At 49.1% G+C, this 20354-nt stretch overlaps 1 protein-coding gene across 1 annotated transcript in view; it reads right to left on the bottom strand.

Annotated features, from left to right (window-relative positions):
• Positions 1–227: 227 nt before the first annotated feature.
• STMND1 (stathmin domain containing 1) overlaps positions 228–20354 on the bottom strand; it is a 45717-nt gene continuing 25590 nt past the window's right edge. The window contains exon 5 of the mRNA XM_073589938.1: positions 228–3144. Coding sequence (XP_073446039.1) covers positions 2854–3144 — 291 coding nt within the window. The 3' untranslated portion in view covers positions 228–2853. The remainder of the gene's footprint in view (positions 3145–20354) is intronic.

Raw genomic sequence — 20354 nt, forward strand, 5'->3', positions numbered from 1 at the left:
TGAGCTCCCTAGAGTTACATTTGTTGTAAATGATATAAAGTGATCTGCCCATGGCCCGTGTGTGTGAGCAGTCTCTTTTGTCTCCAAGTGCTTGTAAATTACGGGCGAAACTCCTAATCCAGCCTCACTGGTGATCTGGCATACCTGACTCTTGGTCAGAACGAAAAGCAGCTACGACATAGTGCAGGGTGGATGGCGCAGTAAATAACTTGGAGGACACAGCAGTGTGCAGTCTTCACAGGTTTTACTCACAATTTTGATGTTTCAATCTGCAGCCGGGGTGCTGTGTCCTCAGGGTTTGTGGTCCTGACAGCTCTCAGGTAAATTGGGGTACACCATGTCAGAACTCCCTTCAGATGTTCCTTTCCTGGCAGTCTCATTGCACTGGCTCCCTCCTCCCCTGCGCCTTCACACACAGTGTCCCGAGCCAGCAGCCCCGGATCTTGTTGGGCGACGTGTTAGGGTCTCCTTGATCCTATCCGGCTGCCTTTTCAGTGAATGTGTTGGATGTGGCTGCAGCACATGCAGATACTGCAACCTCCGGTTAACTAGCTGAGTCCTTACTTTCTCCACTAGTCTGGGGCCGGTCCCCTACTGCGACTTGATCCCTCCACCCGACTACGGTCGGTGTGGATATGGGCCCCACGGGTGGATTCCTTGCAACCCATGCCCCTAGGACCCCTTTTTTCTCTCTTCTACTGAAGCCATCTTTCTGTTCTTGGGTCTTTCCTATCTCTCTTTCCACTGTCTGCTGGTTCAGGAATGAGCTCCTCACTGCTCAAGTCCCCAGCACCAACTGAACCCCTTCCCTCCAACTGTCACTTCCGTCAGCTCCCCCTGCTGCTTTCTCCACCCACACTCTCTGCCTAGCTCCTCCCAGGACCTGAGAGGTATAGTGTTGGATGCAAGTGTCTAGGTTCTGGGTAGTGCCCCCTCCTTACCTGAGAGCAGAGTACCACACCACTGGTTGAGGTGCAGTACCTCTGACTGAACCCTCAGGGGTTCCACACAAACAATACAAAATTCATTCCAATATCTCCTCAAACAACACCCACCAACTGCTACTAATTCAGACTACTCCTTCACCACCAAACCAGGAAGTATAAAACTATCATCCCTTGTGCAAATGGTGATCATAAATACCTGAGAGGAATGGAAACACCTAACGGCTGAGACAATTCAGGATGGAGAGCTCCAGGAAATCCACAGAACTTATTACCCTTGCAATAACAGAGCAATGAAGACCTGCACTGCAATAAGGAAGGTGAAGCAGATCTTGTACGTGCAGGAGTTTGTGTAACCAGATGCTGCAATCTTCTGGCCCCTCTCTGTTGCGGTATCCAGGTGACTGGGATTGTCAGAGTAGTGGATAACCTCTTTAACTGTATAGGAAAGTACAGCAGACTGCTTGTTCCTATACTGAAAAGCTCCTTCAAAGAAATACAGTATGCACCATGCAGTATACGTTTCTTTAGAATGAGTTCGCATACTGGACGGATGACTTGGCATCCCTCCTGATAGTGGGCACTTTTGGGGACATACTTCCTGAAAGTGTGCACCTGATAGTTTGCATAAACATGGTGTTGCCATAGCCTAAGGCAAGAAGGCTGGTCATACTATTTATATATAAAGATTTAAAATGTTACTAATAGGAGGGATTATATGAGGCATGGTTGCATTTTCTTTGATAGAAACATACCATGGGGCATGTATCAAGATTGGTGCAAAAGAAATGTGAGATAGGACTTATAAGGTAGCTGCTCTCATTTCCTAAAATGTCATTGAGAAAGGATAGAATCAGATTGGTTGCAATCATTAGCAACTCCACATTTCTTTTATTCCAGTTCTGAAACTTCATCTCAATCAGAACATTATTTCAGAACAGAACTAGTGGGCTCTAGTGCCCTATTTTATTTATTTATTGCAAATTGAAAGGAGAGCAAATTTTATTAAAATTACTGTATAATGAGTTTTATAATTAACTAATATAGTTTATTTGCTGAAGCTGAAAAATTCTATAGCACATCTATCTGCCTATATAAGGGCAGCATTTTATAGTTGCAGAAACATTGTGTCATTTGGCTACTAGGAGAATATACTGGACACTAAGTTGATGAGTCCAAGGTATTCATGAAGTGAGTACTCCCCCGCCTCCTCCCTGCTGTGTACATGCATCCATGCATGCACAACCACAGCGCGGACGGAAAGTGCTCTCCTTATGTATAAACTATGGGCCCAATTCATTATTGCTTTTGCGCCTATTTTATATCTAGTTTTTGGTGTATTGTGCCTTTTTATTGTTTGCACCAAATTCACCTTTCCATTTGTGCCTTTTTTGATGTATATTTTATATATTTTGTTCTTTTTTTTTTTTTTAAGTTAACCACTGTGACCGTGGTTTAAGGTTTTCAGATATATTCACCCAATTCATCATTTGCAACTTTTCAAAAGGTCTCAAAGTTTCTTGCAAATGTTCTCATTTCTCCCATCCTGGAGTTATTCTACATACAGCAGAAATTTTTAACACGTGTTTTTCATCATTTTGTAAAACGTGTGAATTATTGGACTAAAGAGTCCTAAAAATGGTTTAAAAACTGAAAAAAAGACCATTTTTGACTTAACGACAAATTTGTGAATATCACTTGTCATTTAGATGAATTTGGAGCTAGAAAAGGCAGTGAATACCACAAAACTAAAAAAGTAAAGGTAACGTAAAAAATCCCCCGCAAATGATAATTCGAGCCCTATGTGTCAAGAACAACAATTTTTTAACTGTTTTGGATATGAGGAGCATACTTGGCTGACAGATCCGCTTTAAGCGTTAGAACATATACTTTTCGCGTGAGCTTTGTTTTAGAAGATATCATTTTCATAGTCATTTGTCTGATCAGCTTGGTTGTTATAGGTATTATCATACTCCACAGCGCTCATTTCATTATCCTCTTCTTCCATGTCGTGACTCCGAGTTGGTCCATCTATTACATTTTCCAGTGCATCAGAATCTAGGGTTTCAGCTGGTGCTGTGACTTCAGCTTCTTGTCCATCATCGGGCTTTAAAGAATCTTTGCTTCTTATCAGAGCCATGCTTGGTAAGGCAGTCGTTGGTCTTTCACGAAGTCTTTTCTTTAGTTCCTCTTCCTTTGTCTGCAATATTGCATTAATACAATTAATGGCAACCAGACAAGGCAAAGTGAACAAAGAAGGGAACGTTATCTCGTTTCACTTATATCATGAAAGGCTGTATAAAAGCTGAGCGAGTATAATACCATTTCTACTGTAATTTTGATGCAATGATATCTGCTGTAATATGTCTTTCATTTTTATTTCTTTGAGTGGAAACATTTTAAAGAACAATGTAAGTATAATAGCAAAGAATCATTAACTTTTCACTAACAATTATGCTTGTAGGGCATCCCAAAAATGGAACAAAATAGTCCTAAAGAGCACCTGTCTCTTGCCATAAATGTACAATTTTTTCACCCTAATAACGTTCTCCTGAACTGAGTTTTATTGTTTTTTTGTTCCTGTGCCTTTCTGTTCCTGAGATGTAGCCCCCATTTTTCAATATATAAATATAACCTTGTTAGCCAAGGGGGTGTGAAGACTCCCACATAGAGAAGTTGAAGATTACGCCCCCTTGGCTAGCAAGGCTAGAATTAAAGACATGGAAGGTAGGGGGGATTCACACAGGAATGGAAAGGTGCAAGAACGAAAAAACAAAGCTCAAGTCAGGAGCACAGCGTAATTAGGGTGAAAAAAATGGTATATTTATGGCCAGAGACAGGTGCTCTTTAGGACTATTTTGTTACACTGATGCAGCAGGTAGGATCAGCACTCCATAAATTCTCATTGGTGCTACTGGAAGAAACCAAGGGCAGCGTTCATCAGCTACCGTAAACAGGTAATGAATGGAACGCCGTTCACTCCTGCACACTGCCGCTCCGTTCTAAGGGAGCTAAAAGTTCCCCCTTCTGATGATTGGGGCAGGTCATAATCCCCACTACTCAACAAGTTAGCACCTACCCTATGGATTGATGAGAAGTGATAACTTGTTTTCATTAGATAACCATTTTAGACACTCCTGAACCCATGCTCATTAATGGAGCAGAATTAGGCCAGAATGGGGTCAAAGGACACAAGATAGCAGGAATATTGGTTGCAAGAGGTGCTGTTGGGTCTATTAGATATGTAAAAAATGTGCAAAATAAGTTTCTCAGTGTTACTTTCTGATTCATCTACGATACATGATGTCAGATACATGTAAAGTCTATTTTAGGGTAACATTATAGATTTTACAGAGATTGCTAATTAGAACTAGAGTTGAGCGACTTTTGGTTTTTTAGGGTCGCGTTTCGTTTCGTGAAACCCGACTTTTCCAAAAGTCGGGTCGAGCAAGATCGTCCGATTATAGGGAAAAGTCAGGGTCGTCCCGAAACACGAAACCCAATGTAAGTCAATGGGGAATAAAAGTCGGCAGTGAGAGGAGGACAGGAAACACACCTACAGTGCCCATTTGAATGCCAAAAGCATCAATTCTTCTTACTTAAGCTTGTCAACCTTAATTAACTTCATAATACAAGTTACGCACTTAAAAATGGGGGTTATTTGGCTAAAGTTGTGGGGGGGAGGGCTGGCTGCAGGTTTTCATGTGCCCTGGGCGAAAGAGCGCCCCTTTAACACATACCACAACTCATCATGCTCCGATACGGCAGAGAAATAGCGGTATAGTACAATGAAAAATACCTCACTTTTTACATCTCATGACGAGGCCCATCTATTTCTCCATACAGAATCATTGGTCCTATATAATGTTTGAAACAGTATATGATGAGCTCCACATAATGCTACAGTATATGTTGGTCCCCATGGATGAAGCTCCACTGTCTTATGGGCCCAAATAATGCTCCAAACATAATGGGCCCCATTTCTAGTGCTCTAGTGTATAATGGGCCCTGTAAATGCTGCTCCAGTGTCTGATGTCCACCTTTGGAATGTTCCAGTGTATGGTGGGCCCCATCTATCATTCTCCAGAGTATAGTGCTCTCCAAAAATTGCTGTCCCAACATTGAAAACAATTAAATAAGTCTCCTCGCTAGGGAATCCCTGTACTTGTCTGGATTCCTCGTCGTCCCCATCTTCCATCTCACTGCACAGTATTTCAACTTTGCAAGTGCTGTGATCCAGGGCAAGCAGGGGGGGCCCACTCGTTGGCGACGGCACTGGCACAGGGCCCCTGATAGTACGGTGGTGTGTCTGATGGCGGGTGGACCGAACCTGCACTTTCATCTGCAGCTTCCTCTTTGTCACCGTGTAAGATGGAACTGTATATGGGAAGGGTAACCTGAGTTTCATCAGGGTCAGATTCAGGTCGTGTAGCGTGCGAGGGGAATGTAGTGGTCTGGGTCAATGTACCAGCAGATTCATCGAGCAGTGGCTGGGCATCAGTGCACTTGTGTCGCCCCCAGGAGTACGGTCGCCACAGTGGCATTACCTTCTTCCTAGGGAGTGTGATATCATGCTTGGGAGCAATGAAGGATCTCTCTAGCAGGTTAACTGATTGGGCGGCGTTATTCCCACGAGTCATGACCCTCCAAACAGCGTTCATGAAGGCAAAGTGTTTGTTTTACGTGGGCAGTATGGTTGCAAAGCTGAAACTTATAGGAATGTCCAGAAGGGCACCACCAGGAGTGGAGCCTACGGTTAAATTCGACTCCACCTGGGAAACCTCAACCATGCCAGCTACAGAACAGATGCACACATTGCAAGCTTAATTCCGTTAACGAACGAGACTCCGTCATGCCCCGCGGTCCGAGTCCGGCTTACTAGAGGGACACGTGAGGCTCTGGCACATGAGATTGGCCAATAACTGGTGTCTCATGCCCTTACATGTCCGTGGCTGCATGTGCGCTACACTGAAAAGGCCAGCGTTTGTCGCTTACAGGTGCAGATAACCCGCTGAACAACGTTAGTGATGGGGATCACTGATTACAATTATTACCCGTGAACAATGATTTCCCAGTAAGTGCAGGTCAACCGCAGTTCCGGAATTAGGCCTAACCGTCATTCCTGAAAAAATGAAAAACTTACGTGTGCAAACCACAGGTGCTGTAGCTTGCTTAACAGCTCGCCAGCCGTTCTCACGCCCAGTATGGATTACATGTGATTGCACAAAGGTGAGAAAGGGTACCGTATCCCCAGATAACATGTATGGATAGCGTACACATTCAAAATATATGTCTATACATCAGGAGGCAGGCTCAGACGGTGTTAGGCCCAGTATGGATTGCACGTGATTGCACAAAGGTTAGAAAGGGTACCGTTTCCCCGGATAACATGTATGGATAGCGTACACATTCAAAATATATGTCTCAGGAGGCAGGCTCAGACGGTGTTAGGCCCAGTATGGATTGCACGTGATTGCACAAAGGTTAGAAAGGGTACCGTATCCCCGGATAACATGTATGGATAGCGTACACATTCAAAATATATGTCTATACATCAGGAGGCAGGCTCAGTCGGTGTTAGGCCCAGTATGGATTGCACGTGATTGCACAAAGGTTAGAAAGGGTACCGTATCCCAGGATAACATGTATGGATAGCGTACACATTCAAAATATATGTCTATACATCAGGAGGCAGGCTCAGACGGTGTCAGGCACAGTATGGATTTGATGGCCCAGACTACACAGCGGAGGAGCAGGGAGAGGTAAAGATTGCAAATGCTGGGGCCCTGCCCAAGCAAGGGGGGCCCACTCGTGGGCGTCGGTACTGGCACTGGGCCCCTCATAGTACGGCGGTGTGTCTGACGGCGGGTGTGCACCACCACCGTCAGAGACACTTGATTGCACTATGAAGGACCCTGTACCAGTGCCCGCGCCCAAGAGTCGGCCTACCCACCTGTCCAGGGCAACGGCACTCGCACGGTGTCGTGCGCTAGGTGGTGACCCCGGCCATGGGGGGGGAGGCAGCACAGTTAGGGAGTTTTAGAAAGTGGCATATGTTGATGTTGGACATTCAGCTGATGCAAAAGGTGAAATAGGTCAAGTCCCAGGAAGAGGTGGACCAAAGCAAGCCATTTTTCTGTCACCCTATGTGTCATCAGAGGAAGGTGGGACAAAATCCTTGGAAACCCATGCGTGGTTCATTTTAATGAAGGTTAGATCATCCACATTTTGGGTTGACAGACGGGTCCTTTTTTCTGTCAGGATTGATCCAGCTGCACTGAAGACTCTTTCCGATAGCACACTTGCAGCTGGGCAAGCGAGCTCCTGTAAGGCATATTGTGCCAATTCAGGCCAGGTGTCCAGTTTAGCAGCCCAATAGTCAAAGGGGAATGACTTGTGTGGGAGAACATCGATATGGGAGGAAAAGTAGTTTGTAACCATAGTTGACAACTGCTGTCTCCTGTCACTTTCCATCGATGCAGTATTACCAGTTGTGTGAGCGGTACTTGAAAAATCAGTCCACAACATTGTCATGAAACCCCTGTCTCCAAAGCCACTTCTGCTGTGTGCACCACGAACACCTCTGCCAAGCTGCCCCCGGCCCGTACGGCTCGTGTGAGAACCATCACCGCTGCTGTGTGCTGGGAATGCCTCAAGCAACCGATTTACCAGAGTTGCTTGTTTATTAGCCAATATTAGGTCAAGGTTCTCCTGTGGCATGATGTTTTGTAATTTGACTTTATAGCGTGGATCCAGGATGCTGGCCAACCAGTAGTCGTCATCGTTCGTCATTTTGGCAATGCGTGGGTCCCTTTTTAGGATCTGCAAGGCATAATCTGACATGTGGGCCAATGTTCCCGGTGTCAATGATGCACTGCGAGTGCTGGTTGGAGGAGCACTTTCTGGCAAATCCACATTCCTCCAGTCACGCACAAACCCTGTACCAGACCTTGCCACGCCAACATTTTCACTTGCCCCACGAGATGCATCCTCCTCCCCTAAGTAATCATCCCCATCATCCTCCTCCTCCTAATCTTCTTCCTCCACCTCGTCCAGGAGAGGTCCCTGAGCAGACAATGGCTGAATGTCATCAAGGATTCCCTCCTCCTCTTCCTCCTCATCAACATTGGCTGCAGACGCCTGCTCCTTAAGGTGCGTCAAAGTTTGCATGAGCAGACGCATAAGTGGGATGCTCATGCTTAGGATGGCGTCGTCTGCGCTTACCAGCCGTGTGCATTCCTCAAAACACTGAAGGACTTTACAGAGGTCTTTCAGCTTCGACCACTGCACACCTGTCAACTCCATGTCTGCTCTCAAAGTGCCTGGCCGTGTATCCTCCCGCAAATGCATTATGGCCTGCCTCTGCTCGCACAGCCGCTCCACCATGTGCAGGGTGGAGTTCCACCTTGTTGCAATGTCGATAATGAGGCGGTGGTTGGGAAGGTGGAGCAATCGCTGCAGCTTCTGCATACGAACGGAGTGTACAGGCGACCGGCGGATGTGCGCGCACAGTCTTCGCATCTTCTGGAGCAGGGCTGTTAACTCCGGATAATTTTTGAGGAAGCACTGCACCACCAGGTTCAAGGTGTGAGCCAAGCAAGGTATATGGCTGAGTTTTGAAAGGGCTATGGCTGCCACAAAATTACGGCCGTTATCACTAACTACCTTCATTGCCTCAAGATGTACACTGCCCAGCCATGACTCAGTTTGTCGCTTCAAGTACTCGGCCAGCACCTCGGCGGTGTGTCTGTTGCCCAAACACATCATCTGCAACACAGCCCGCTGACGCTTTCCACTAGCTACTCGATAGGGGGACACATCGTGTGCAACAGTGGCAGCTGCAGATGGAGTGGTCGTACGACTGCGCTCTGTGGACGAGCTTTCGCTTCTGGAGGAGGAGGAGGAGGGTGGAACGCCTACAGCCAACTGTTTCCTATACCGTGGGCTAGGCAGCACTGTCCCACCACCGCTGTCCCCTGTGGACCCTGCATCCACCACATTAACCCAGTGCGCAGTGATGGACACGTAACGGCCCTGGCCATGCCGACTGGACCATGCATCAGTTGTGAGGGCACCTTTCCGCTCACTGACTGCTTGAGTGCATGGACAATGCGGTCTTTCACATGATGGTGGAGGGCTGGGATGGCTTTGCGAGAGAAGAAGTGGCGACTGGGTAGGTCATAGCGTGGTACTGCATAGGCCATGAGTTCGCGGAAAGCTGTGCTTTCCACCAACCGAAAGGGCATCATCTCAAACGAGATTAGTTTGGCAATGTGGGCGTTCAAACCCAGTGTACGCGGATGAGAGACTGAGTACTTTCTTGACCTACTCATAGTGTCTGGGAGGGTGAGCTGGACTTGAGAGCTGCATATGGTGGAAGTAGCAGTGGACAGGGCGGACTGAGAGAGGGTTGATGATGGTGATGGAGTTGGGGTTCTTTCTGATGGCCTAGAATCAGTCTTTCGTTGATATAAGAGTGGGATTCCCTGACTGCTGTGGCCTTGCAACGACACCTCAACATTTGCTGCTGTGCTACCCGGTGGGCTTACAGTGGGGGAAACAATGTAGCGTTGCTGACTACCTTCGTTGTGATCAGTTGCACATGTGGCACTTGAGGTTTGGTGTTGTGTCCACGCTTGCAAGTGCATGCTGGTTAAATGTCTAAGCATGCAACTGGTATTCAAATTTTTCAGATTTTTCCCTCGGCTAAAGGTCTTTGCGCACTTCTTACAGATAACCTTGGCCTGATCATGAGGATTTTGTTCAAAAAAGTGCCACACTGCACTCTTCCTACTTTGGCAGACATTTTGTGGCCTAGCACGCTGTGATCTTTTGACCCTCTGGACAAGCTGTCCAGCAACTCTTTTGATGTTTGGAACCTGTCTTTGGAGTGCTCCGGGCATGCCAGATAACAGCTGTTGCGATGTCGATGTCTGCTGTGGATGCTCCTCATCTGAGCTATTGGAAGCAGCACCCTCTTCCCCCAATGGATGCCAATCTGGGTCAACAACTGGGTCATCCATCACCTCCTCTTCTATGTCATGTGCACCTTCCTCTGTGTCACTGTGTATGGTGGTATAGTGTGCGGGAAGGGGCACCTGAGTCTCATCAGGGTCAGAATCTGGCTCTGTACACTGCGAGGACAATGTAGTGCTCTGAGTGAATGTACCAGCAGAATCATCCATCAGCGGCTGTGCATCAGTGCACTCCATGTCAGATTCATCTTGGCCTGGGTAATTCACCATTTCACTTGATAATCCAGGCATGGTATGTGAAAACAGCTCCATGGAGTAATCAGTAGTATGGCCTGCGTCATCCTTCAATCTTGGTTGGGGTGAAGGACACAAGGAAAGGTGTGGTTCATGAACATGAGCCTCCAATGACGACTCAGTGCTTTTACTTTTTACAACTGAAGAAGAGGAGGCGATAGAGCTGGAGGCTGAGTCAGCAATGTAAGACAAAACTTTTTCCTGATGCTCTGGCTTTAAAAGCGGTTTGCCAACTCCTAGAAAACTAAGCGTTCGAGGCCTTATGTAGCCAGACGATGACGCAGGCTCAACACCTCCTGCATTCGGTCCTATTTTGCTCTTGCCACTACCATCAGATCCACCACCAACACCATCATTACCAGCTGCCAACCCCCGCCCAATTCCACGGCCTCTTCCACCAGCCTTCCTCATTTTTGGTAGAAATGTAGACAAAATCCAACAAACTATATAGTAATGTAAAACAAGGTACAAGGTGTCTATAGGACAGGGGAGATTTTGAATTTCTGCAGACACTTGTGGACACTGGACACTTTTGGATTGTGTGAGGCCCAATGAATATCTGAGCGCTATGTGACAGGCTCGATGGCACAGCTGTGACCAAAGTGACTAGAGGATAAGGGAGATTTTGAATCTCTGCACACACTTTTGGACACTGGACACTTTTGGATTGTGTGAGGCCCAATGAATATCTGAGCGCTATGTGACAGGCTCGATGGCACAGCTGTGACCAAAGTGACTAGAGGATAAGGGAGATTTTGAATCTCTGCACACACTTTTGGACACTGGACACTTTTGGATTGTGTGAGGCCCAATGAATATCTGAGCGCTATGTGACAGGCTCGATGGCACAGCTGTGACCAAAGTGACTAGAGGATAAGGGAGATTTTGAATCTCTGCACACACTTTTGGACACTGGACACTTTTGGATTGTGTGAGGCCCAATGAATATCTGAGCGCTATGTGACAGGCTCGATGGCACAGCTGTGACCAAAGTGACTAGAGGATAAGGGAGATTTTGAATCTCTGCACACACTTTTGGACACTGGACACTTTTGGATTGTGTGAGGCCCAATGAATATCTGAGCGCTATGTGACAGGCTCGATGGCACAGCTGTGACCAAAGTGACTAGAGGATAAGGGAGATTTTGAATCTCTGCACACACTTTTGAACACTGGACACTTTTGGATTGTGTGAGGCCCAATGAATATCTGAGCGCTATGTGACAGGCTCGATGGCACAGCTGTGACCAAAGTGACTAGAGGATAAGGGAGATTTTGAATCTCTGCACACACTTTTGGACACTGGACACTTTTGGATTGTGTGAGGCCCAATGAATATCTGAGCGCTATGTGACAGGCTCGATGGCACAGCTGTGACCAAAGTGACTAGAGGATAAGGGAGATTTTGAATCTCTGCACACACTTTTGGACACTGGACACTTTTGGATTGTGTGAGGCCCAATGAATATCTGAGCGCTATGTGACAGGCTCGATGGCACAGCTGTGACCAAAGTGACTAGAGGATAAGGGAGATTTTGAATCTCTGCACACACTTTTGGACACTGGACACTTTTGGATTGTGTGAGGCCCAATGAATATCTGAGCGCTATGTGACAGGCTCGATGGCACAGCTGTGACCAAAGTGACTAGAGGATAATGGAGATTTTGAATCTCTGCACACACTTTTGGACACTGGACACTTTTGGATTGTGTGAGGCCCAATGAATATCTGAGCGCTATGTGACAGGCTCGATGGCACAGCTGTGACCAAAGTGACTAGAGGATAAGGGAGATTTTGAATCTCTGCACACACTTTTGGACACTGGACACTTTTGGATTGTGTGAGGCCCAATGAATATCTGAGCGCTATGTGACAGGCTCGATGGCACAGCTGTGACCAAAGTGACTAGAGGATAAGGGAGATTTTGAATCTCTGCACACACTTTTGGACACTGGACACTTTTGGATTGTGTGAGGCCCAATGAATATCTGAGCGCTATGTGACAGGCTCGATGGCACAGCTGTGACCAAAGTGACTAGAGGATAAGGGAGATTTTGAATCTCTGCACACACTTTTGGACACTGGACACTTTTGGATTGTGTGAGGCCTAGTGTTGAGCATTCCGATACCGCAAGTATCGGGTATCGGCCGATATCAGCGGTATCGGAATTCCGATACTTAATTCCGATACTTTTTTCATATCGGATTCCGGGATCGGAATCGGAATAGGAAGTTCCCATCATGCTATGAGCCTGCTTGCTTTGATTAAGCCAATGGGAATCCTCCGAAGTGTGGGCACATCCTGTTAGGCATGTAGGCATGTTAACTATTGGCATGGCTGTGATTGGCTGCCGAAATGATGTCATGATGCACTATAAAAGCCACCGCAGCCGCCATTTCTGGTCACTCTGCTGTGAATTCAGTTAGGGACAGGCTGCTGTAGAAGACTGTGAGGGACAGTTAGAAATAGCGATTCTAAAAACAATATTGTGCTTTATCCAGGCTACATAAACCACCACTGTAGCTTGCTTTTCCCTAGCAGCGCTGTTTTCACAGCTGTCTGCAAGGGCTGTGTGAGTGCAGCTCACGCTGTGGAGTGGGTCCTGCAGCCACGTCAGGCTGTAGGCCACCCAGTGTGATCACTGCTGCCTCATACATCTTTTATTTTTTGAGCTGCATTTTTTAAATAATTTCAATCTAGTGTGCTTCCATCCGTATCCATATACGTTGGTTGCAAACACTAGTAGTAGACAGCGGAGCCTTTCTGCAGCCTTTCAGTGCTAGTGTCCACTTTGCTGCACTGTTCACGGCTGTCTGAGAGGTCTCTGACTGTGTGTGAGTGCAGCTCACGCTGAGTAGTGTGTCCTGCAGCTACGTCTGGCTGTAGGACGCTCAGCGTGCGTCACTGCCTCACACATATTTTTATTTGAGTGCAGCTCATTTTTTCTTCTATTAGTGTGCATCCATCCGTCTCCATCTACGGTGGTTGCAAACACTATATAGGAGTACACAGCGGAGCCTTTCTGCAGCCTGTCAGTGCCAGTGCCCACTTAGCTGCACTGTTGACGGCTGTCTGAGAGGTCTCTGACTGTGTGTGAGTGCAGCTCACGCTGAGTAGAGTGTCCTGCAGCTACGTCTGGTTGTAGGACGCTCAACGTGCGTCACTGCCTCACACATATTTGTCTCTGAGTGCAGCTCATTTTTTCTTCTCCTATTAGTGTGCATCCATCCGTATCCATCAACATTGGTTGGTTGCAAACACTATATAGGAGTAGATAGAGGAGCCTTTTTTTCTGGCTTGTGCCCTGCCGGCGCAGCCAGATTAGTATTACCCAATTTTTTTGGAGCCTCATCTTTTGCATTGTAGGTTACCTGCCTGCATTGTAATAGCTCCAAAAAGTTGGTGATACTATCAGTTTCAATTCTTTGTTCTCATACTTTGAGTTTGTTTCAAACAAAGAAACCACATAAAAAGTTCACCAAACACTACATTTTGAACTTGTGTAGGCCACATCAGCTCCTATTAAAGTCTAGTCCACACACACACACTTCATAAAATTAGTGTTTCTTGTACCTGTAACCAGCTGTTCAGGAATAAGCACACTAAGGCCCCCCTTTGTCCTTTTTTGCCTATCTTAAGCAGTCTTGCAAGATGAAGAAGGCAGGGAGTAAGGCGCGGGGGCGTGGGCGTGGGCGTGGAGTTTCAGCAGGGAGAGGACGTGGGGATTCTGCAGGGAGAGGACGTGGGGATTCTACAGGTAGAGGACGTGGGGATTCTGGGCCTGCTGCGGGCACCAGTGGATCAGCATCCCCCAGTTTTAGCAGGCAACAGTCCTTTATGCGCAGCTTTGTAGGACCTCAACGTACCCCACTGCTGCGGGAGGAACAAATTGAAGCCGTTGTCGGATGGATGGCAGCTAACGCATCGACTTCAATTACTTCCGCATCCTCTCAGGGTCAGAGCACCGAAGAGCAACCATCTGTCTCTTCACCACCTGCCAAAGTGCCCAGGCAGTCAGAGAGACATGGACAGGAGCCATCACAATCTCTACTTCTGTTCTCGGAATCTGTTGGCTTGGAAAGAGGGGGCCAGCCAAGCAGCATTCCTGAATGTGAAGAAGAGGGAGTATGCAGTGATGCGCAACTTCTTTGTCCCTCTGAATCTGAAGAGGCGAGTGGGCCAGTGCCTATGGTCAGCACACCTCAGTACGCATCAGATGATGACGAGACTCAGTTGCCACTTTCTGGTGCGTACGGTGCTGGCGAGACAACCCCGGAGAAGCAGCTGTTTGAAGAGGGGAGGGAAGATGATGAGGTCCTTGACCCATCATGGCGTGAGCAACAGGAAGGTGGTGGGAGCAGCTCGGAGGAAGAGATTCCCCTACCGGCCAAAACAGGAGGCAGAGGGAGGGGGAAGACTTGGTTGCCTGTACCCTCCACTTCGGCACCCGTTAGGAGCATTCCTCCTTCCAAAGGCAAACCGGGCGCTCACAAGAGTTGCAGTGCGTGGTCCTTTTTTGACACAGTTGCAGATGACATTTGCTTTGTCAAATGCAAGCTGTGTCATCAGAGAGTCAAAAGAGGGAGAAATGTCAGCAACCTCAATACCACAAATATGTGGAAACATGTGCGCACCAAGCACGAGTTGGAGTTGCATAGACACCCTCAAGACGTAGGCCAACGTACAGCACCACCTACCACCTCTTCAGTTCGTGTTGGGCCCTCTTCCTCCAGCTCACACACTGCTGGTTCGGCTTCCTCACAGGATCGCCAAGGAAGAACCTCTGCCACTGTTGTCCGGAGACCCTGTCAGATTCCACCCATAACAGCACGTTCCCATCCATCACAGCCATCGGTAGCACAGGCATGGGATAAAAGGCGCCCTTACTCGGCAAACCATCCCCGAGCACAGTCTCTGAATGCTGGCATTGCCAAACTTCTGGCAGTTGAAATGCTGTCATTCAGGCTGGTGGACACTGACACCTTCCGGGACTTAATGGCATTGGCAGTCCCCCAATACAACGTGCCCAGCCGCTTTTATTTCAGCAGGCGAGCCGTCCCTGCCCTGCAGAAACATGTTGAGGGCAAAATAAAACATGCGCTACTAAACGCCGTTAGTAGCAAGGTCCACCTGACCACCGATGTGTGGACCAGTAACCATGGACAGGGACGATACCTTTCCCTCACTGCCCACTGGGTCAATGTTGTGGAGCCGGGTACGGATCTGGAGAGTGGCGCTGTACGTGTTCTTCCAACGCCACGGATTGCAGGACTCCAGTCTGTACACATAGACTCCTCCTCCTACTCAAGTTCCTCAGAAACAGCAGAGCAGGAGCCTGTTACGACCGATATGAGCACAGCCGTGGCCAAACGTCAACAGGCTGTACTCAAATTAATTTCTTTGGGGAATCGAAGCCACACAGCGCAGGAGCTCTGGAATGCTATCAAGCTGGAGAGCGATGTGTGGTTTGGGCCAGCGAATCTCCAGCCGGGCTTGGTAGTGTGTGACAATGGCCGAAATCTGGTGGCAGCTCTTGGCCTAGGCAACCTCACACACATCCCATGTCTGGCACATGTTCTTAACTTGGTCGTGCAGAGCTTTCTGAGGGACTATCCGGATCTTGATGCACTGTTGCACAAGGTCCGCATAGAGTGCACTCACTTGCGACGTTCCAGCACGGCAAGATCGCGCCTCGCTGCTCTGCAGCGACGATTTGGCCTTCCAGAACATCGCATCATATGTGACCTACCCACCCGGTGGAATTCAACGTTACATATGTTGGAGCGGTTGTGTGAGCAGCAGGCAGCAGTCATGGAGTACCAGCTGCATCAGGCGCAAACAAGTCGCACTGTGCGCCGTTCACACTTCAGCACCATTGAGTGGGCCTCTATGAAGGACATCTGCCTCGTTTTGCGTGCCTTCGATGAATCCACGCGGATGGCGAGTGCAGATGATGCACTAGTCAGCATGACTGTCCCCCTTATCTGCCTGCTTCAACAAACACTGCAAGCACTAAGGGATGAGGTTTCAGAAGAGGTGGAGGATGAGGAGTCCCAAATGCCATCTGCTTCTGGACAGTCTGCGCTACGTGTTTCCTCACAAAGGCCTAGGCAGGGGACACTTTGTGAGGAGGATGAGGAGGAGTCGATGGAGGAGGAAGACATCTCTCCAGAGGAGGGAGGTACACAAACCTCTACTCAGTATGTACAGCGAGGGTGGGGTGATGCAGAGCAGGTCGAGGTCACGCCTCAAACAGGGGACAGCGGTTCTTTGGCAGTTGGGAGTCTGCAGCACATGGTTGATTTCATGCTGCAGTGCCTGAGAAACGACCGCCGCATCGCCCACATTCTCGTCTCGGCTGATTATTGGGTGTACACCCTCCTAGATCCTCGCTACCGGGACAGCGTACAAAGGCTCATACCAACGTTGAACCGGGAGCGTAAAATGCGGGAGTACGAAGAGTCACTGGTGCAGTCCATAATGTTTTCCATTCCACCCGACAGCATTGTTGCAAGTGCTTTACAAAGCAGCTCTGTGCGTCGAGGCAGTGGAGGAAACTCTGCACAAAGAGGGAGCAGAGGCAGTGCCGCAGCACAAGGCAAGACCACTATGGCCCAAATGTGGCAAAGTTTTGTGTGTCCACCACAATTGTCTACACCATCAGCGACGCCTCGAGTCAGCAGGAGGCAACGCTTCCGTCAGATGGTGTCAGACTACATGTCTTGCCCTGTCGCTGTACTCCCAGATGGCTCTTCCCCCTTCAAGTTTTGGGTCTCTAAGCTGGATACATGGCCAGAGCTTAGCCAGTATGCATTGGAGGTGCTGGCTTGCCCTGCTGCCAGTGTATTATCGGAACGTGTCTTTAGTGCCGCAGGTGGTGTACTAACAGACCGTCGCACGCGACTATCTTCCGATAATGTTGACCGGCTGACTTTTCTGAAAATGAACAAGGCCTGGATCTCCAAAGACTTTGCCATTCCTCTTACAGACTAAATTAGTGGTTGGCAACTGTATCCAGGTCTGCTGGTGTGTTCATTTTTCTACCACCTGAACTATAATCCCTGTGCTTCAACACAGCCAGTTGTCGCTCAGATGTGTCGTCTGCACAGAGAAACACACTAGCTCCTGTGTTACTGGGGTTCAGTAATGCCAGCTGATCCCCTGCTGTGTGGACGGCAGAGTCACCAGCTCCATCAACATTCAAACCACTACTGATTTTTAACCGTGCCCAACTTAGGTCTCTGGCTCCACTGTCTCTACTATTTCCCCTGACCTCCAACCCCGCCATCTACATCTCTGAAGTGGCGTCAGCACAATCTACACTTGTTCCTGTGTTCCTGTGGCTCAGTCCCATCAGTTTATCCCCTGATGTGTGTCCGGCAAGGTCTCCTGCTCTGTCCACATTCCCATAACCAGTAGTGGGAATGAGGACAGAGCTGGCGAACTTGCCGGACAAACATCAGGGGATCAACTGATGGGACTGAGCACCAGTAACACAGGAACAAGTGTAGATTGTGCTGACGCCACTTCAGAGATGTAGCTGGCGGGGTTGGAGGCCAGGGTAAATAGTAGAGACAGTGGAGCCAGAGGCCTAAGTGGAGCATGGTTAGAATCAGTAGTAGTCCACAACCTCCATAAAAACCGCTGCCCATTGGCCTCTGCATGCGGCATGCGTAATCCTGGGCACCAACAGCGTCAGTTGGTGTTCAGAAGTGTCGTCTCCACAGAGCCAAACACATTCGTTCAAGTGTTAGTGGGGTTCAGCACTGCCAGCTGTTCCCCTGCTGTGGAGATGGCAAGTCTCCTGCTGCCTTCACCTGCCAAAATCCAGTAGGCCCCAGCCTGCTCCTCGCCTAATCCTGGGCTCCAACAGCGTCAGTTGGTGTTCAGAAGTGTCGTCTCCACAGAGCCAAACACATTCGTTCAAGTGTTAGTGGGGTTCAGCACTGCCAGCTGTTCCCCTGCTGTGGAGATGGCAAGTCTCCTGCTGCATTCACCTGCCAAAATCCAGTAGGCCCCAGCCTGCTCCTCGCCTAATCCTGGGCTCCAACAGCGTCAGTTGGTGTTCAGAAGTGTCGTCTCCACAGAACCAAACACATTCGTTCAAGTGTTAGTGGGGTTCAGCACTGCCAGCTGTTCCCCTGCTGTGGAGATGGCAAGTCTCCTGCTGCATTCACCTGCCAAAATCCAGTAGGCCCCAGCCTGCTCCTCGCCTAATCCTGGGCTCCAACAGCGTCAGTTGGTGTTCAGAAGTGTCGTCTCCACAGAGCCAAACACATTCGTTCAAGTGTTAGTGGGGTTCAGCACTGCCAGCTGTTCCCCTGCTGTGGAGATGGCAAGTCTCCTGCTGCCTTCACCTGCCAAAATCCAGTAGGCCCCAGCCTGCTCCTCGCCTAATCCTGGGCTCCAACAGCGTCAGTTGGTGTTCAGAAGTGTCGTCTCCACAGAACCAAACACATTCGTTCAAGTGTTAGTGGGGTTCAGCACTGCCAGCTGTTCCCCTGCTGTGGAGATGGCAAGTCTCCTGCTGCCTTCACCTGCCAAAATCCAGTAGGCCCCAGCCTGCTCCTCGCCTAATCCTGGGCTCCAACAACGTCAGTTGGTGTTCAGAAGTGTCGTCTCCACAGAGCCAAACACATTCGTTCAAGTGTTAGTGGGGTTCAGCACTGCCAGCTGTTCCCCTGCTGTGGAGATGGCAAGTCTCCTGCTGCCTTCACCTGCCAAAATCCAGTAGGCCCCAGCCTGCTCCTCGCCTAATCCTGGGCTCCAACAACGTCAGTTGGTGTTCAGAAGTGTCGTCTCCACAGAGCCAAACACATTCGTTCAAGTGTTAGTGGGGTTCAGCACTGCCAGCTGCTCCCCTGCTGTGGAGATGGCAAGTCTCCTGCTGCCTTCACCTGCCAAAATCCAGTAGGCCCCAGCCTGCTCCTCGCCTAATCCTGGGCTCCAACAACGTCAGTTGGTGTTCAGAAGTGTCGTCTCCACAGAGCCAAACACATTCGTTCAAGTGTTAGTGGGGTTCAGCACTGCCAGCTGTTCCCCTGCTGTGGAGATGGCAAGTCTCCTGCTGCCTTCACCTGCCAAAATCCAGTAGGCCCCAGCCTGCTCCTCGCCTAATCCTGGGCTCCAACAGCGTCAGTTGGTGTTCAGAAGTGTCGTCTCCACAGAGCCAAACACATTCGTTCAAGTGTTAGTGGGGTTCAGCACTGCCAGCTGTTCCCCTGCTGTGGAGATGGCAAGTCTCCTGCTGCATTCACCTGCCAAAATCCAGTAGGCCCCAGCCTGCTCCTCGCCTAATCCTGGGCTCCAACAGCGTCAGTTGGTGTTCAGAAGTGTCGTCTCCACAGAACCAAACACATTCGTTCAAGTGTTAGTGGGGTTCAGCACTGCCAGCTGTTCCCCTGCTGTGGAGATGGCAAGTCTCCTGCTGCCTTCACCTGCCAAAATCCAGTAGGCCCCAGCCTGCTCCTCGCCTAATCCTGGGCTCCAACAGCGTCAGTTGGTGTTCAGAAGTGTCGTCTCCACAGAGCCAAACACATTCGTTCGAGTGTTAGTGGGTTTCAGCACTGCCAGCTGTTCCCCTGCTGTGGAGATGGCAAGTCTCCTGCTGCCTTCACCTGCCAAAAACAACAGGCCCCAGCCTGCTCCTCGCCTAATCCTGGGCTCCAACAGCGTCAGTTGGTGTTCAGAAGTGTCGTCTCCACAGAGCCAAACACATTCGTTCAAGTGTTAGTGGGGTTCAGCACTGCCAGCTGTTCCCCTGCTGTGGAGATGGCAAGTCTCCTGCTGCCTTCACCTGCCAAAATCCAGTAGGCCCCAGCCTGCTCCTCGCCTAATCCTGGGCTCCAACAGCGTCAGTTGGTGTTCAGAAGTGTCGTCTCCACAGAGCCAAACACATTCGTTCAAGTGTTAGTGGGGTTCAGCACTGCCAGCTGTTCCCCTGCTGTGGAGATGGCAAGTCTCCTGCTGCATTCACCTGCCAAAATCCAGTAGGCCCCAGCCTGCTCCTCGCCTAATCCTGGGCTCCAACAGCGTCAGTTGGTGTTCAGAAGTGTCGTCTCCACAGAGCCAAACACATTCGTTCAAGTGTTAGTGGGGTTCAGCACTGCCAGCTGTTCCCCTGCTGTGGAGATGGCAGT

Source organism: Dendrobates tinctorius, unplaced genomic scaffold (genome assembly GCF_039654945.1).
Source record: "Dendrobates tinctorius isolate UK_male_01 unplaced genomic scaffold, ASM3965494v1 ptg000115l, whole genome shotgun sequence".
In the NCBI taxonomy this organism is placed as follows: Eukaryota; Metazoa; Chordata; class Amphibia; order Anura; family Dendrobatidae; genus Dendrobates; species Dendrobates tinctorius.